At 39.9% G+C, this 17,545-nt stretch overlaps 1 protein-coding gene across 2 annotated transcripts in view; it reads left to right on the forward strand.

The window, feature by feature from the left end:
• The window catches only part of tiam1a (TIAM Rac1 associated GEF 1a), a 50,026-nt gene that overhangs the window by 26,841 nt on the left and 5,640 nt on the right, over positions 1 to 17,545 (forward strand). For both annotated transcript variants that reach the window (XM_068331973.1, XM_068331974.1), the window contains exons 12-24: positions 1,120 to 1,290; positions 2,479 to 2,583; positions 3,394 to 3,475; positions 3,661 to 3,744; positions 5,993 to 6,205; positions 8,457 to 8,590; positions 15,126 to 15,350; positions 15,722 to 15,790; positions 15,884 to 16,009; positions 16,227 to 16,335; positions 16,537 to 16,716; positions 16,867 to 16,985; positions 17,101 to 17,209. In XM_068331973.1, the coding sequence (XP_068188074.1) occupies positions 1,120 to 1,290; positions 2,479 to 2,583; positions 3,394 to 3,475; positions 3,661 to 3,744; positions 5,993 to 6,205; positions 8,457 to 8,590; positions 15,126 to 15,350; positions 15,722 to 15,790; positions 15,884 to 16,009; positions 16,227 to 16,335; positions 16,537 to 16,716; positions 16,867 to 16,985; positions 17,101 to 17,209 (1,726 nt within the window). The remainder of the gene's footprint in view (positions 1 to 1,119; positions 1,291 to 2,478; positions 2,584 to 3,393; positions 3,476 to 3,660; positions 3,745 to 5,992; positions 6,206 to 8,456; positions 8,591 to 15,125; positions 15,351 to 15,721; positions 15,791 to 15,883; positions 16,010 to 16,226; positions 16,336 to 16,536; positions 16,717 to 16,866; positions 16,986 to 17,100; positions 17,210 to 17,545) is intronic.

The raw sequence follows: 17,545 nt of genomic DNA on the forward strand, positions 1-17,545 counted from the left end.
GTTGTTTTGTTTGTGTATACATAATGTCCTTTTGCATGTAGTTTGTTCCTTCTGTCTCCCTCGCTGTCTCTTTTTTACAATAACCAATATGCAAATATGTATGCTCAGACACACACGTGTGCACTTTTACACACACACACACACACACACACACACACGCACACGCACACGCACATACGCCTGTCTTGATTGTTAGAAGTCAGCAGATTGTATGGCACGAAAGAGAAATGGGGAGGTGGGAGATGATGGAGTGATATTCAGATGGAAAGGAAGGGGCAACAGAAGGAGAAGCAATGATTAGTGGGGGTGGGGAAGCAGGGGGTGAGAGCGTATTGACGGAATAAATTAGTTTGCGGATGCTGTTACCTGACAGGATTAGATAAGGTGTCGCTGACAGACAGCAGGAGGCTGAACAGAAAGAGGTGAGCAGGAATCCGAGCGGAGAGGCTGCAACACAGTCCGGGGTCAGACTAATGGGTTCAAAGGTCACAGAATGCGGTTAGGACAGAGTGCGAGAACACCCATGGAGATGCAAATATGATATACAACACCATCCAAGAAGAAAATTGCATCAAGAGGCCCTGATAATACAAATGAATTAGATTTTGTAATCAGATCTCGTGTCGCATTCAGGCCACTGCTATTTTACAGCACATTAGTCTAACCGTTCTAAGACAATCAGCTTTCTCATGCAAACAAGAAGGGACCTATTGAAGAAGTACTGCATGCATTTTTCAATTGTCTTTAATAGAATATGACAGTTTTTTTCTGCAGCTAATTTTTCTCCTAGCAGTAACTGAACTCATGCTGAAAGGTTAACATTAATTTATATTATTTTTATTTTTATTTTTATTTTTATTTTTATTTTTATTTTTATTTTTATTTTTATTTTATTTTTATTTTTATTTTTATTTTTATTTTTATTTTTATTTTTATTTTTATTTTTATTATGAGGTGGATCTGTTTTTATTAACCACAGAGGCTATTAAAATATGCATAAACTGTCTCTCTCTTTGTGTGTGTGTGTGTGTGTGTGTGTGTGTGTGTGTGTGTGTGTGTGTGTGTGTGTGTGTGTGTGTGTGTGTGTGTGTGTGTGTGTGTGTGTGTGTGTGTATTCAGAGGGAAATGGAAGGTTCAGTGAAATGTCTTCCTCAGCAAAATGTGGACAGCGACGTTTGGGTTCCGGATTACCTGACTCCATCCTGGGTTTGTCTGCCGAACAATCAGCCTGTCCTGGCCATCATACAGCCAGGGGAGACAGCGCTGGAAGTCCTGGGTGCTATTTGTAAGGTGAGACTGATAGCCGAGCAAATGCTTCTGCGGGGGAGATGGTAAGAAAGCTACTACTGTATTAACTACTGTGGAGTTTATCAGGTTTTACAAGCCCTGGACTTGGAAATACCATCCATCAAGCGGTTCGTTGTCAAAAATCATTATCAGCATGATACTGTATATAAAAAAACTAAATAGGCAAAAGCTTTTAAAAAGTTTAAACACTAGACTCTAAAGCAAAAGACATGAATCAACCATGCACTACGTTTATCAGTCAGATAATAAGTTTTATTTTGAAAAGCAAATCCTGTACCAAAATCTCAATCATTTAACTTGGATATAATAACGTTCCTGTGACTTTTTAGTGTTCCTTTCCTCCTTAAGAGCAAATGAGAAAAACAGCAGTTCATTTGTCTGCATCAGGTTTGTCAAACATATGCAATTCTGAGAGACAAATCTCAGAAAATGGCACACATATTCTGAAGGGAGTTTAAAATACTGCTTTAAATTGAACACAATTTGTTTATTTAAAATTAAATTCAGGGTAGCAATGAAACAAACTGGAGCAAATTATCAAAGGACGTCTTCTGGACGTCACTTTGAATACCTGAGAGGTGAGACTGTCTCCGTTTCAGGAAACCCACCTGACAGCATCACAGGTCTTCTCTTACCTGTTTTTTTTACAGTTTACATCACACATTAGGACTCTTCATCGCTCTCCTCTTCATCACTCTCCTCTTCAGCTCCTCTTTTGGTTAACTGACTCACTAGAATAATGATGCCTTAAGATGCGAGTCTGTGATCACACGCATGAAGATGTGGTTGTTGGTGTTCCCACATGTCTTTAACATGTCAGAGGGAACTGGAGCATCTAATTCACGTTCCATGTATGTTGCGGGAACACAGATGTATATCTTCCCGGATTACATGCATGATAGGACACATGTATGTTTGTGCCCTTTTTTAAGAGAGTGTGATGAGTGGTAGAGAGTGATGATGATGATGATGATGATGATGATGATGATGATGATGATGATGATGATGATGATGATGATGATGATGATGAGTGTGGTGAGCTGTGTGTTTAAAATGTTATCCCTCAGACTTGGCTTCCAATCACATGTGATGTCTGCGATTTATTTTGAAACAAACAATGAAAGATTGTCTGTTTTATTTTGTTCTTTTCTTCATCTCTTTTGTCTTCAGAACCATAAGATAGATCCCTCCGGCCACTATCTGCGTTTGAAGTTGGGGATTGATGGTAAAATGCTCTTTTACGTGCCCAAACTTGAAGAGGACATCTCTGATCTGGTGAGGAAACAATGGAAATGATATTTAACGACAGCAACAATAGCAAATAATAAAAGCTAGTGCTATTTCACTGTAGGTGAAGTTTTAACACCGAATTTATAGTGAAAATCTTGACTTTTGTGTATTTGCATTGTTTATTTTAAGCAGATCTGGAATGTGAGTTTGTTCTTGATTGACGGGTTATTGTTGATTTGATTGGATGTGTATGAAAATATGGTATGCAAAGGAAACAAGCTATAAATAATTCAAAACAATATTTTGAGGATATCATGTACACAGTGAGCAGCACTTTTTTGTCTCTACATGTTTGCATGGCTTTAATATTCACTTAAACAATCACCCTCATTGAAAACGACCTCACCTCGTTTTCATTCAGCAGCTACAGGAATTCTCTTTGTGAAGGTGCTTTGCAGACAATCCACTGAACCCTGTCTCTAAGCAAAGTCACTGCATAACTCGTTCTTTTTCCATAAGAGCCCTTTTATCTCCCAGCTTTGATCAGTGACTCATTTCACCCTCTTTCATCCTCTGTCTATGATATGACATTATTGTTTCTCCATGGCGAGCACACTGCATAGTGGCTGCAGCTTGGTACACACAGCTGTGTCGATGCTTTGCTAACTCTTTGCTGCGCCCACTCACTTTTCAAGACTTGACCTGCATCTCGACCCTCACATGCGACTGCTCTTTCAGAGACTGAATAATACAACAGCCTATACATTCTGTATTAGGAGTCATCTTAACATGACTCTGAGATTCTACACCCAATAACAGCTTACATTTTTTACCATGATATCTTTTTTATTGCAGCTCTACAAAGAGATTGAGATTTGCCCCAAAGCAACCAAGGTGATCCAGTTTAACAAAGTCGAGACCAGCACCATTGGATATGGTATGTTTGTATATGAACGTGTCCCTTTTCTGAACTGGGTAGCCTCAGTTCCTATACTCTTGAGTCAAACTGATTTAAAACATCCTTTTTTTTGCGAAGTTGTTCTTATCAGTTTGCAGTACTGTCTACTGAACTTTTAAAAATACATACAAAAATACATAAATGTCTTAAATATATGTTTGCAGGTTTTTCTGTCGTGGTTATTGATGACGGGACACAGCAGCTCCATGTTACTGAAGTGAAAGCAGATGGACTGGCCTCAGCCAAAGGTGAATTTTTTTTATTGTAAAGAAACAAACATGATCTGTAAATTCAGTTTACCATCAGATGCAGAAGATATATACAAGTATATACAGAAGATAACAAGAGGAGATGGGGAATAGGTGACCCAGGGAGGAGGAGATGATAGGAAACCTTAAAATTTAACCTGGAAATAAACTAACACAACATGTGACATTTTATGTACAACAAAAAACAGCTGGAATATCCAGGACATCAGTGAAGAGAAGGGAATCACAGCCATCTTTAACTTGTTGCGCTACAACATGACTGTGTGTGGCAGGAGTCTATCCACAGTGACTGAATTGAAGAAAAAAAAACCCACCCTTTTTTTTTTCTTAAAACATCTTAAAATGTTTTATTGGATGCTGATGATTACACGAGTCAGGATGAGTCAGAATAGTAAATGTTCTTGCAAGATGTTACAGGAAGTTAAAAAGAGGGGGAAATTACACATTCACTACTATGATGACACTTTTCAAGTTTCACAAGGCATGGACCTGTAAATATAATAAATACATCAGTTGGATTGAAGTCAAAAATTAATATCTCAGCATGATATAAAGCAAAAAACTGAAGAGAACAAGGGTGAAAACTACACTCGAAAACAAAAGGCATGAATCAAACATTCTATGCACGACATTTATCAGTCAGATAATGAGTTCTGTTCTGAAAATCAGATCCTGTGACAAAATATGGAAATAATAACATTCCTGTGACTTTGCAGCGCACCTTTCCACCGACAGAGCAAATGAGAAAAACAGCAATCCTTTGTCTGCATCATACTGGAGTTAAAAAAAAAAAAAAAGCCAGGTGGAAAGAAAATCCATTCATGTGCTCCTATCTGAGCAGAGCCAGAGATTCATTATGGGTTGGATAAACACACGACTGCTCTGGTTTTACCACAATAATGTATAGAAAATAACATGCCCCACCATTGTGCCCCGGGGTCAGATGAAGGTTACTCAAGCATGATATTGTGTCCTCCAGTGCATTAGCAATCTAAAAGCTGCTAGCTTAGCAGGCTGTCAGCAGTCAGGGGATACAGCTGCACCAATCCTCCTCTGTATGAGTTAGATAACCTTGTGGCATCCGGTCCAAACAATGCGTAATTTGAAATATTGCACCACATTTTGCTGACTCCTAGATTTAAATGTGTCTGGCTCAGTGCAGTAGGTCCACATGTGCACTGGCATGAGCCTGAGTGTGCACGCATGTGCTGTGGTGAGAATAAAGAGAGTTAATGGGTAGTGAAAGAAATTGCGGTTCTGTTTCTACCTCACAAATGCAAAAACCAGGCCAGCGCTGGAAAAGAACCCTCAAGGCCCCCTCCTCCCTTCCCCTCCCCACCCAATGCACACAAAGACACCCACTCATATAGTATATAGCTGGAGGGGTTGTCTCTCTGTCCAATAAAGACTATGCTACATCTGACATTACACATCCCAGACAAGTAGGTCAGAACTCTGGGCAAATTGTGTGTCTTGTGTGTCTAAAAATGTAAATGCACATTTGTTTGTGTGTGCGTAGCGTCACGAAGGCCACGTCACACTGTGTTAAATGTTTCTACTACAGTAGACAATATAAATGGGCCGGAGATCAGAGGAAAGGATAAGAAGCACACATGCTAAAACCCTGTGTCTTATTTATCTCTGCAGGCGCGTTGGACTGTTGTCAGCTCTCCTGAACAGCTGTCACAACCAGTAAGGGTTATGGGGTGAGGCTCTCTGCTAATTGATCAGCTGATGGAGTGCTAATTCACAATCAGCAGAGTGAGCACAGGTGTTTGAGGGGAGGGGACTGGTGAAAACAAGCCTCAAAGACAAGCTGATGGTGTGTTTTGGGGAGGTTTTTGGTTGCTATACAAACTATACACAGACTGATAGGACAGGAAGAGGCAGACACTGAATCACCCTTTTAAAACCACCCAGTGTCATCAGTGGTCACCTCATGCAAACATGCACTGAAGTATGCATCTAATGTGGGAACACATTAGTGTCTCATAATGTCTGATTCATAGGCAAGTATGGCAGGAAAATTCTTTTAATATAGATTATTTGTTCAAATTAAAACAGGAAACCTGCTCTCCTGGAGAGTTTTGTAGTTTGGTCACAGATAATCACTGACCATGATGTGTTGCTTTTCTAATCATCTCTCCACACTAAAGTCACTGCAGTGACTCACATGCTGGTTTTCATCTGTATAAAGCTGGATTCTAACATTTCTGTTTTCCACCAGGTCTGAAGGCAGGAGATGAGATTCTGCTGCTGAATGGTAAATCTGCATCGGTCCTCCGACTGGATGACCTGAAGGCCGCCCTTGAAAACCAAGTGATGACCTTGAGCATCAGTACCTTGCCAGAGCTGGACTCGAAGGTGCTCTGCTCTGTTCCAACCCGGCGTTCTGACTTGGAGCAGGACCCGACCACAGACATCTTCTCCCAAAGCCAAGGTCAAGCTTTCTTATTTATTTATTTATTTATTGTTTACACATGAAATACATAAAAATCAAAAACAGAAAAAAAGAATGGAAGAAGATGAACAACACAGGCTCATCTGACAAACCTCCCCTACAGCTTTGAACAACCAACACAGAGCACAAAACAGAAAACACAAATTGCATTACAAAACAAAAAAAGACATTCTGTTTTTACTAATGTTTGCAAACCTCTAGTGTCTACTGATCATGAACATAATGAGCTTTTTTCTCTTTAGAAAAAAAAATCATGCTGTTGTTTAATAAATTTAGTGGAATTAAACAGTTTGATGCTGAAATTTAAGCTGGATAGAATGTTATAAAGATAGCTCTAAGGATCTTTGAAAAATAATTACAGATAATGTTATATACAATAAGGAGGTGCTTCTTTTGTTATCCTTTTTCTGTTTCTTGTCTTGTACCATCAGTTTTTAAACGTGGCAGAAAAACAGGGAAAATGCGGTTGGTGATCCCTTAAAGCAGAGGGTGAATAGAGGACCTGTTAATTATGCGTGGATGCTGTCTGCTAACCAAACTGCAGGCAGCCGCTGGCTTTCCTCTGACCTGTTCCTTTTATCTGTGCAAGGGCGCCATTTGTATTCCTTATAAATTGGGGCTTGCAGTGCACAGGCTGACAAGCTGGCATTGTTTATACAGGGACTTAGAGCAGTATGAATATTAATATGAATCCTTTAGCGGTGTAGAGCTGTCGTTGTGTAGGATGTGTCATATTTAGAGGGTCAGATGAAGAATAAAAACACTTCAGCAGCCAGATGGAGGTTATCAATGATGTCATGCTTAAAAGGAGACGGGCATACACATGGGGGCCTATGGGAATAATAACCAATTTGACAAGACAATCACATCATAACGAGGAAGAATGAAGCTTATAGGGATGTAAGTCAGAGCAAACGCAAGGAGGATGCTGATAAATCCTATCATGGTGAGAGGTGTAGGTAGCAATGCTCAAAGGAATAGGGAAGCTTAGTGTCTGGTTATATTTTCAAAATTAAAGGATGATATGCATTAATCTGGACGGATACCAAAAATATTAAATTAAAATTGTCGTATGCATTAATCCAGATGGATACCTGAAATATTAAAGTGGAAGATGTAGAGATTAAATTTCATTAGAACAGTTTGGGATGTGGATTTAGGATATGGATTTCACTGAAGAGGCTGTGAAAAGAGTAATCTGTGATACAACATTCAGAAATCAGCCATAACATTATAACCACATGCCTAATATTTAAGTCCATTTTTGTTACCAAAATACATAAATCTGACTAATGAAGGCATGAACTCCACTAGACCTCTGAAGGTCTGCTGTGACATCAGGTACGGAGATGTTGGCAGCAGAACATTTAAGTCTTGGAAGTTGTGATCAGGGGCCTGCATGGACTGGACTTGTTCGTCCAACACATCCCACCAATGATCACTTAGACCAGGGTCACCTAGGGCCACATCAGCATAATGGTTGTCCTCAAAGGGCCAGATGTAACTTATAAATGTAACTAAATGTAATTAAATACAAGCAAAAATTGATGTAACTACTCCTTAATCTTAAATAATTTATTACTTCTTACAATTGCACAGAAAAATGTTTGCTTGTTGCTCTGTTATAATATGAATCCTTTTAATTTGTCAGATTATGAAACCCACAGAGCTCCACAAATCAAAGACCAAACTATCCAAGAGAATAAAGAAAAATAGCATCAAACACAAGTTAGGACATTAACTTTGTTCAAAATGAGTTAAAATGGCCTTAATCACTGCATTCTGGGAAACCACGCTTCTGATCTATTTATATTTTGACACTCACACCTTTCATGCTCTCGCGGGCCACATAAAATGATGTAGCGGGCCAAGTTTGGCCCGCAGGCCTTGACTTTGACACATGTGACTTAGACTGAGATCTGTGGAATTTGGCGGCCAAGTTTACATCTTGAACTTTTTATTGACCTCAAACCCTTCTATTCTATTGGTCCATGGTTCAGTTGTTACGCTCATGCAGCCATTATAGACTCTTTTAGTTTTGCCTGTTTTCCCTGTTTCCAATGTTTCAACCTTGAGGACAAAATGTTCTCTTGCCTCCTAATGTACGCCGCCCACTGACAGGTGCTGCTGTAATAAGATAATCAATGTTATTCACTTCACTTCTTGGTGGTGGCTGAGCCTTGTATATATGTGCTACATGCTGAGCTTTGTCCTGTCTTTGTCTCTATAGAGGACATCTTGGATGAGGTGTCAACCTTAATGGTAAATACCCCGAATGAGAGTTTGGAGAAAGGACCGCAGGAGAACGTTCGGGGTACCGGAGTTCAACAGGAAGACAAAACCTGCATGGGTGCTGGACAGAAGGTAGCATATAGCCTGCACAGAACTTTGACATGTGTACAACCACACACAGATTCATACTGGTGCATTCAGAGTACTGACAATGGAGTTCCATCCTCACCAGGTTAGATGCATTATAGCAGAAAGACCAACAGGTTTGGTTTCAGCTTTTTTTTTGGGATCAGTGCTGATGTTTCAAGTAGTTAAATGGCTGAATTGCGCTGCATCTGTCAGCATCTTTCTCTTTTTGCCATTTCTGATCTCAGATCTGTAGTTTGTTTTACTTTGTACACAGCGCTGACTGACATCGACTGTATTCTGCTGTGCGTTCAGTAACTCGTGTGTGAAACTGCCAATCATGATGCATGTACTGTACAGATGTGGTTGTGCTCTGAAGCACAGAGATGGAGACAGATAGGTGAGTTAAAGAGCTAGTGAACGGCATCACTTTTTAATTAACATTATGTCAGGTCTGATCAGGGTCGGAGTAGTGATTGCTGGGACGCGCCTTGTGCCAGCCGGTCTCCCTTGAATAATCTTGTCACTTCCATTACTATGGCAATGTGTGATAACCAGTCACCGTTGGAAACATTTTTCTTTCTGTACCTCTTTGTCGATGGCTCAAATGAAAATAAAAGATGAAGAGAGGGCAGAAACTGTGCTGCGTCCTCCCTTAGATGTGTGTCAGTGAGCTTCAGTCTTGAGGGAGAGCTAATGGGTGAGGTCAGAGCGAACGCTGGTCTAGACTCTGTTGGACAGCAGTGGTTCTGTGGCTCCAATGTGCCAGAAGGAGTTGGAAGAAAAGTAGAAGAAGAGGACAAACTGAGAGAAAGATAGGGAAACCATGGTGGTGAGATATGGATGAGTAAATCTCATTGGTCGTCCTTGATGTAGGGAAATTATTCAGCGATTGTTAACTTGTTAAACCTGATAAAGGGTTTAATTAATATTTAAAATACATTCCTTTAAGCCAAGAAGAATTCCATTCATGTGTACTCTTACAAGAGAAATGGTGTAAAACACAAATTACAGCATGCAATCTGGATATCACCTTTTGAATAGTGTGTTTTTAAATCATTGTAATGTTTAAAGGTTTATGTTTTAGGTTTATTTTGCAAAAGTAAACTAATTGTGTAGCGTACTAAAATTGAATAAAGACACATTTGTTCCTGAAATTCTCTCAGAGCTAAATAAATAAATGAACATTGTGCGCATCCATCAACCAAGAAGATGGTTTATAAAGAGCTTTACAAAAATATGACACAATGTTGTCTCTTCAGTTATAGCTCGAGGCTGGTAAATAAACTTACCTGTCTAACAAATCATGCACTTTTTATCAGGCGCTGTTCCACAGCGGAAACAAAGAATGACGGGAAAAACAAGCTTTTGGATCTCATTTCATTTCTCATCTTTTCCTTCAGCCCAACATCTCATTTCTCTCTCCTGTCTGCTCTTTTGCCAAATGATCTATTTGCACTTAAATTTGTGAGCATGTCATTTTTCTGTCATGTTCTTTCCCCCCTTTCCCCCTTTTTGGCCATCCTGTCTCATCATCTGCTCAATCTTTTCTTTGCTTTATGGTACAGTACCTTTCTCCTGTCCTTCCAGTTTCCTGACTTCTTGTCTTTCTTCACCCTCCCCCCTCCTCATTAACCTCCTGATGTTCATTACCATAAACAACACGATGCTCTCAAACAGCTCTGCTCCCTCAGCTTTCAAGCCAGCTGCGAGCCCTGACCTCATCCCAAAACACTTGGATGCTTCCTCCGTTAACAAAGACGATCCAACTTCACTGCTGAATCCTTGGGAACATCCCAAACCATACAAATTTCATTATATATGTGGGCTGCCCATTTCTTTCTTCATGTGTTGATCACAGTTGTGCTTCCACACTGTTGTCTTTGAGAAAAACAAAAATAAGATGAAAATTGTATCTTACTTCATTTCACTCAATGCCTGCAGTCACATGGTGGCAAAACTGAGGAAAAAGAGCCCAAATGGTACAATTTTAATTATCCCCACATTCTAATTACTTCATTCTCCACAGTGTTTCACATCATTTAGTGGAGATAAATGAGTGTCTGACTAGCCGGAGGAAACTGGAGGTTCATTATTTTAGACAAAGCATAGAGCCACCTCCTCAGTATGATAAACTGGCCTGGGAATAAAACTGCAAATGCTTATGATTACAGTGATAATAGAGATGACAGTGATTGCCAGTGTTCTCCGAGGTGTAGTCAGCCTCTCTAATGTGCTGCTTATAATCGACAAACCTGTTTTAGTTTGGCTTCGGGGCTTTAAAAATGGAAAATGCAAGGTAGTGGGTAGTAGTGTGGGGCATTTTCCATCAATCAAAATATCCCTTTAAATATATTTTTACCTGCCTGTTCCCAATCTGTTCCAGTCAGGCTTTCAGGCTTTGTCTCAGTCATTGCTGTCATTTCATTCTTCCACTGGAGGGAGCACTGCACTAATTCACGGAACCACAACAGTGAATGTGCAACAAAAACAGTAAATCTGGGTCAAAATGATATGCTTACAAACCATTTGGATAAGAGGAGTTCAGTCATTTGACTTTTTGTGTGCAGTATTTGAATATACAGTCCACAAATCGTTAAAAATGTATTTTTCTCCATAGATTTTGGGTAGTCGGTGCAGTTTTCAACAAAGGAAAACAGTCTTGAAAACTTCCTTCATCCTCATAACCGACTCGTCAAAACATAATCACCTTTTTACTTGTGTTTGTCCCATCATTCCTCCATAAGGATTTATAGAGTCTTATGTTTTCCTAATTTCACATGAAGCCGTATTGAGACCCCTTTCCTCTTTCCAATCAATCTACATTCTGTCAAATGTAATTGTATTCTTTATTATCTGTATATCAGAATGCAATATGTATACCATGTAGAAACACGTGTCTCTGTTCCCATGCATGAATAAGTAATCTGTGTTCATCCGGACTCTCATTGTAAATGGTTAAAGAAGGCTGTGAGTGCAGGTTGCTGCCTGCCTCGACACTCCTCCCTCCTGCCGTACTGAAGGGAGGGTCTGCTGCCTAGAAGTTTTACTGAAAGGTTAAGAGATATCTCTGGTTTATGGAATGTACTGGAGCAGCAACAGAAAGGGTATTCTATTTTCTTCTTCTAAACTGCTGTGTTTTACTTATGATTGAGGTCAAACAACTGTGTGTTGCATACGTGTGTGTGTGTGTGTGTGTGTGTGTGTGTGTGTGTGTGTGTGTGTGAGAGAGAGAGAGAGAGAATGAGTTACTGAATAAGAATGGAGAGAAGAGATGTTTAGTCAGATATAATGTTCATGATCAAAACCAAAACTTAATATAGTATAATTAATAATTTAAAAAAATCAACAGATTCATTTTTCAAAAAATATCCTTCCAATTATGATGCTTGGGAATATGTGTGTGTATATAATAATCTTGGGTTCCTGATTCACAAAGACAAATCAAAAGAAAAATCTTTCCATTCTTCATTCTCAGCTGTGACATTCTCCATCCTGTCTGGTCTGCAGATCAGTCAGAATTAATTATCTTAAATGTTTCAAAAGTCTTTACCACATGGAGGAATTAAAAGTGTGGCAGCAAAACATGAAGCCGGAAAACATGAAGCTTGAAAGTGAGAGTGTGGAATGTAGGAATGCTTTTTGGAATTCTTTGAATGCCAGTTTGTGTTATGTTTGGTTTATTTTTGAATTCCTCGCTTTCCTGTGTATGTTTATTTTCTTTTGATCAAACTGGTGTCCGGATTTAGTTTCTATTGGTGATGTAAGGCCTTGTCAGGTTAAAGATTTGGTGATTTGTCACATTTCCCCCCTCTATTTCACTCTTGTTGATGCACAAAAGCAATTCAAGTCCATTAAGTTTTTGATGGGGACTGGTGTCCTGTAGTCCTGTAGAGTAGTGACATAAATCCATCTGGCTGCAACAACAGAGAGCGGGAGAAAGAGAGTAAGAGAGAGAGAGAGAGAGAGAGAGAGAGACCATATGCATGTTGTCTCTTCTATTGCAATCGCTCTCACCACCCACTGCTTTCTCATTCCTGGTTCTCTCCTCCCCTTTCCAGCTCTCATGATGATGTGATGTTTGATCTTGTAGTTTAATGCTGCGTTCAATGCTGCCGCTGCTCCTCACCACCGGGATAGAGGTGATTCGGGCAACAAGTGCAGAGACGGGCAGAGCTTTGGAGACTGGGAGATGATGGTGAGCATGCAGAAGGCACTTGGCAGAGATTGGCAAAATGATTAGATCCTGGCAGATAAAGTAGCGCCGTTGTTTTGTTTTCAGCCATTGAAATGACACTGCTGGGCGGTGAGTGCTGAATCGCAGATATTTGCTTTGCGCTTTAAACACATTTGACCAGTTTGAGATGCTCAAAATTATAATCTTTCACTCACATGTTCTGGAGCAAGTTGAAAACACTCCTTCTAATCTGAGTGGCGTGAAGCGACAGGACCTAGCTGAACCAGAAAAGCAGGACAGGAAAGCCGGAAATCTCATCGAACTCATTTGACCTGCCAGCATGTTGGCCTTTAGGATGAGGGAACACTTGACTGAATCCATCCATGGACATGTTTCAGCTGGTGAGCTGCGAGTGATTGTGTGTATTGTGGATATAATCCTGCAGAGGTCAGTTTTTATGTGATTGCACCAGCAGCACTAAGCTTAAAGCTCCCAATTCACAGCGACCAATTTTAACAATGAATATATGATTTATTGAATGACATAATGTTTACATCACTTTGATTTAGTGCTCCAAGTAGAAAGAAAACCTTATTGCTCACGAGCCAATAAGATTTTGAAAGGTACCACTAGTCACACATTCTGTCTCTTCTCAATTAGAAGTGGTAAAACATTTCCCAGCTGTTGCTCTGATGTCCGTCCCTCTGGTCTCAAACGCCTGCTGTCGTCCATCTTTGTCACTGTTACATCCGTCACTCGGCTGTCAGATTGTCTGGCTATCAAGGGCAACAGCTCACTTACGAAGTAGCAAGTCAGCATCTGCTGGATTTCCTCCGGGATTAATAAAGTATCTATCTATTAGCACCACAGAGTTATAAAAATCCATGTTTATTGTAGTTTATTGATCCCTGAATTATTTTATTGAGTTTTGTTTTTGTCCATGGACAACAATAATAATTATAATTATTTAAGTATCAGCTACAAAGCCAATACTAATATTTTAGATGACTCAGCCTCTGGGAAGGAAGTGATTTAAACCTTAAAGATTTTTAAAAAAAAACTTGTATTACATATTTTATCTTGTGATCATTGCTGTGGTTTCTCGTAAGGGATGGGAAGGGCACTGGCCTGGGTGTCAAACAGCGGGTGTGTTTGTGTTCTGGGCAGTGTTGCCAAACCGGTTTGAATAAAACTGTCACTGCTGCAGCACAACAGGAGACAAACCATGACATCAGCAAAGACAAGCCATGTCCACGGCTGAGCTGTCTGTAGATCAGCAGATACATACACGCAGGTGTCGTTTGTTATTGCAGATTATAACTGATAATCACATTCGCACTTGGAAAAGCACTTCTGTGCAGAGCGCTGGCTGTAAAATTTTTATTAAAAGCAATAATCCTGTCAAAATAAACAATGACTGCTTGATGTTATACACTAATAACACACCTGATCAGAGCACAACACAACAGAGATCAACACTTTCTAGTGCCTCAACACCACAAAAGTAGAGTGACAGAATTATTGGACACTTACTAAGGCTAGAAGTGTGTCATGTCGGTGTCTGACACCCCTGCAAAATGAGATGCAGTTTAGTTATCAGTATCTTGCAGTTACTCTTAGGCGTGTGGAGTGAGCTCCTTTCAAGATGTGTGTCTCAAGTGTTTTTGTGTTACTTTATTGTCCAATTTAGAGTTGATAGCCTCTGTTTTTATGCTGCTGTCACCTTGTCGCTGTTTTTTTGGTGCCCACATACAGTAGTGTTACATCAACCCTCACAGCCTTTGAGCTGTAAAACAAGAAGTTGGATGAGGATAAAACCTGTTGATTATAATAGATGTTTTCTGAAATGGGTTACGGAATTTTATCCTTAAGCTGTTAGGGTCACACCAGGAAGTCAGTCTTTTGAAGTTTACAACCACAGATTCAGTATTCTCAGCATTACTGAATGAGCAGATTGTTGAAAGATGAATCGACTGTTATTAGTCTGAATAGGCAGAGAGCTGTGGGGGAAGAGCGTTCTATTATCTTTACATATTAAGCCTTGTTTGACCTGGCATGTCTGCTCATGCTTGGTATTTTTAATATTGGGCTTGTAAGCCTTTTGTTAAGGCAGGTTTTCCAAGACTGTCCTTGATGTATTCTTGATGCACATTTTCCAGTTGGTTGCAGCTATTTTTGTGAAGTCCTTTCTGTAGTATTTCTCTTTACTTTTGCAGCAGCTTAAGAGAATGTATATTTTATTGTAAAAAATGCACCAATAGCAACCTTCTGACATAAAACTCCGACCCGTTGTAAACCCTACAAATGTGTTGAATGTGACATCATTCTTTTTTCTTTTAAATGTCTTCTCTTTTTTTTTTGCAGAGCAAGGAACAAGTTACTGCTTTCTGTCGAAGTCTCCATGACATGAACCCCCAGGAGTGCCATATGTCATCCTCCTCATCATCGTCTTCGTCATCCCTCTCCCCGAGCCCCGTTTCAGCTCTACCGCCGACGGCAGGCTCTTCCACCCAGAGACAGCTCTCCCATGCAGACAAGCTCCGCAAAGTCATCAATGAGCTGGTGGAAACGGAGAAGACTTATGTCAAAGTTAGTACGACATCTGTTTACATTTCAGCATCGACGACACAAATCAGGGGCAGATTATTCAGCTCTGTATTTTTATGGATAGAGACTTCCATATTCAAGACGTCTCTGGTTAGGTGACACTCAGTCATTATTATGGGGACTATCAAAATCACTGTGAAAGCCTTGGAGAACCTTGAGGATTTTCCTGGCATGTGGGTTATGTTCATACATGTCAGAAGTGATTTTCACTATTCTATTATCATCCTCTTTATTAATGTCAGATTTAATTGATCTTCACATCAACAGATGCCCATGCATGCCTGTCTTCATTCCTCTCCGTATGTCTGTTCCCGGGCTGATTCACGTTCCTTCCTTGTTCATGTGTTTTTCAGGATCTGAGCTGCCTCATAGAGCGTTATTTGAGGCCGTTGCAGAAAGAGAGCTTCCTTACGCAGGATGAGGTACTTTCTATTTGCTCTATAAAATCCAAGCATGTAAAGCTGAGAAACTTTACACGGCAGCAGAATCGGACTGATGTTCTCTGTTTGTTACAGCTGGATATTTTATTTGGTAACCTCGGAGAGATGGTGGAGTTCCAAGTTGAGTTTCTCCGGACGCTGGAAGACGGAATCAGGCTGGTGCCAGACCTCGACCAGCTGGAGAGGGTGGAACAATTCAAGGTGAGGGCGGAATTTTTTCCTTTAGCTCAGTGCTTGATTTTACTCAAAAATTATTTCGTATTCTTTTAGGGATGTGTTTTGCGCTGACTTCCTTAGATTGGAAGTAATTCCAATTTGTTGTACCTCAGCCTCGCTGAAAACTAAAATGTAAAAAGTACATTAAAAGTAAATGTATTTTGATTGTGAGACCATAATATACTTTTATTTGTTTCCCCAGAAAGTGCTGTTCTCCTTGGGTGGTTCATTCCTTTATTATGCTGATCGCTTCAAGCTCTATAGCGCCTTCTGTGCCAGCCACACCAAGGTGCCAAAGGTCCTGGCTAAAGGTAAAAACACTCTTGATCGACTCACAGCTTCCCTATTGTCGTCTTATACAGTATATGACATCTACCTTGAGTGAAATAGTGGTAACTATGGGCCTAATATAGTAAAGAAGCATGTGGTTTTAGTCCCATCAGGTACAGTTAGATCGAGCTGTCCATATCTGTATTTTTTCTTCACTCCATTACATATTTTATCTCCTCCAGCAAAGACCGACCCAGATTTTAAGGCTTTCCTCGCTGAGCGAAATCCCAGACAGCAGCATTCATCCACTTTGGAGTCTTACCTTATCAAACCCATTCAGAGGGTCCTGAAGTATCCACTTCTGCTAAGGGAGCTCTACTCTCTTACAGACCCTGAGAGCGAGGAGCACTACCATCTTGACGGTAGGCTGTGCCTCATTTATTTACTGAATAACACAAACTAACCCTAAATAGTGTAATATAATCTATCACAAGATCCACAGGACCATCAGTATTATCTCCTCCAAAGATTATGTTTCTTATGATTTGAAGAGTTTGTTTTGTCCATTTCAGTGGCGATGAACGCCATGAACAAAGTTGCAAGTCACATCAATGAAATGCAGAAGCTGCACGAGGAGTACGGAGCAGTGTTTGATCAGCTGATCAATGATCAGACAGTGGATAAAAAAGAGGTAAATGACACTACCAATTTGCTTTGTCTAAATCTACATTTAAACCTAACTAGAGTGTCCAATTACTCAACACATGTTTTTACCCACTTTAATTTATTGACTGTATTTATCTTAGGTGGCTGACCTCTCAATGGGAGATCTTTTGCTTCATTGCAGCGTAGTCTGGATCAACCCTCCAGCCTTTCTGATAAAGAGTAGAAAGGACCCTGATATGGCGGCTTTCGGTGAGGATTAATGTGGATTTTGTATTTCAGTATAAAATCTAGCCAGTACTCATGTGTATTTACTTGATTTCTTTTTTTTCATTTACAAATGTTCAACTACAAGCACAATAGAGGAATAGTTTTATATAATCCGACCAACACTCGAAAGTATTCTTGAATATCTCGGGCCAGCATTTACAATTTACAGGTAGCCCTCAAACTGAGCCGAATTGTTTGTAAGTTGTTATTTCTTAAATTGAATTCTATAATTAGCATATATATGCCCACATTTAAATGCCATTACTACTCTAAATATGAAAATATTATTCCCTAAGACTTAGCAGAAACAAATAGAGG

This window comes from Antennarius striatus, chromosome 13 (genome assembly GCF_040054535.1).
Source record: "Antennarius striatus isolate MH-2024 chromosome 13, ASM4005453v1, whole genome shotgun sequence".
In the NCBI taxonomy this organism is placed as follows: Eukaryota; Metazoa; Chordata; class Actinopteri; order Lophiiformes; family Antennariidae; genus Antennarius; species Antennarius striatus.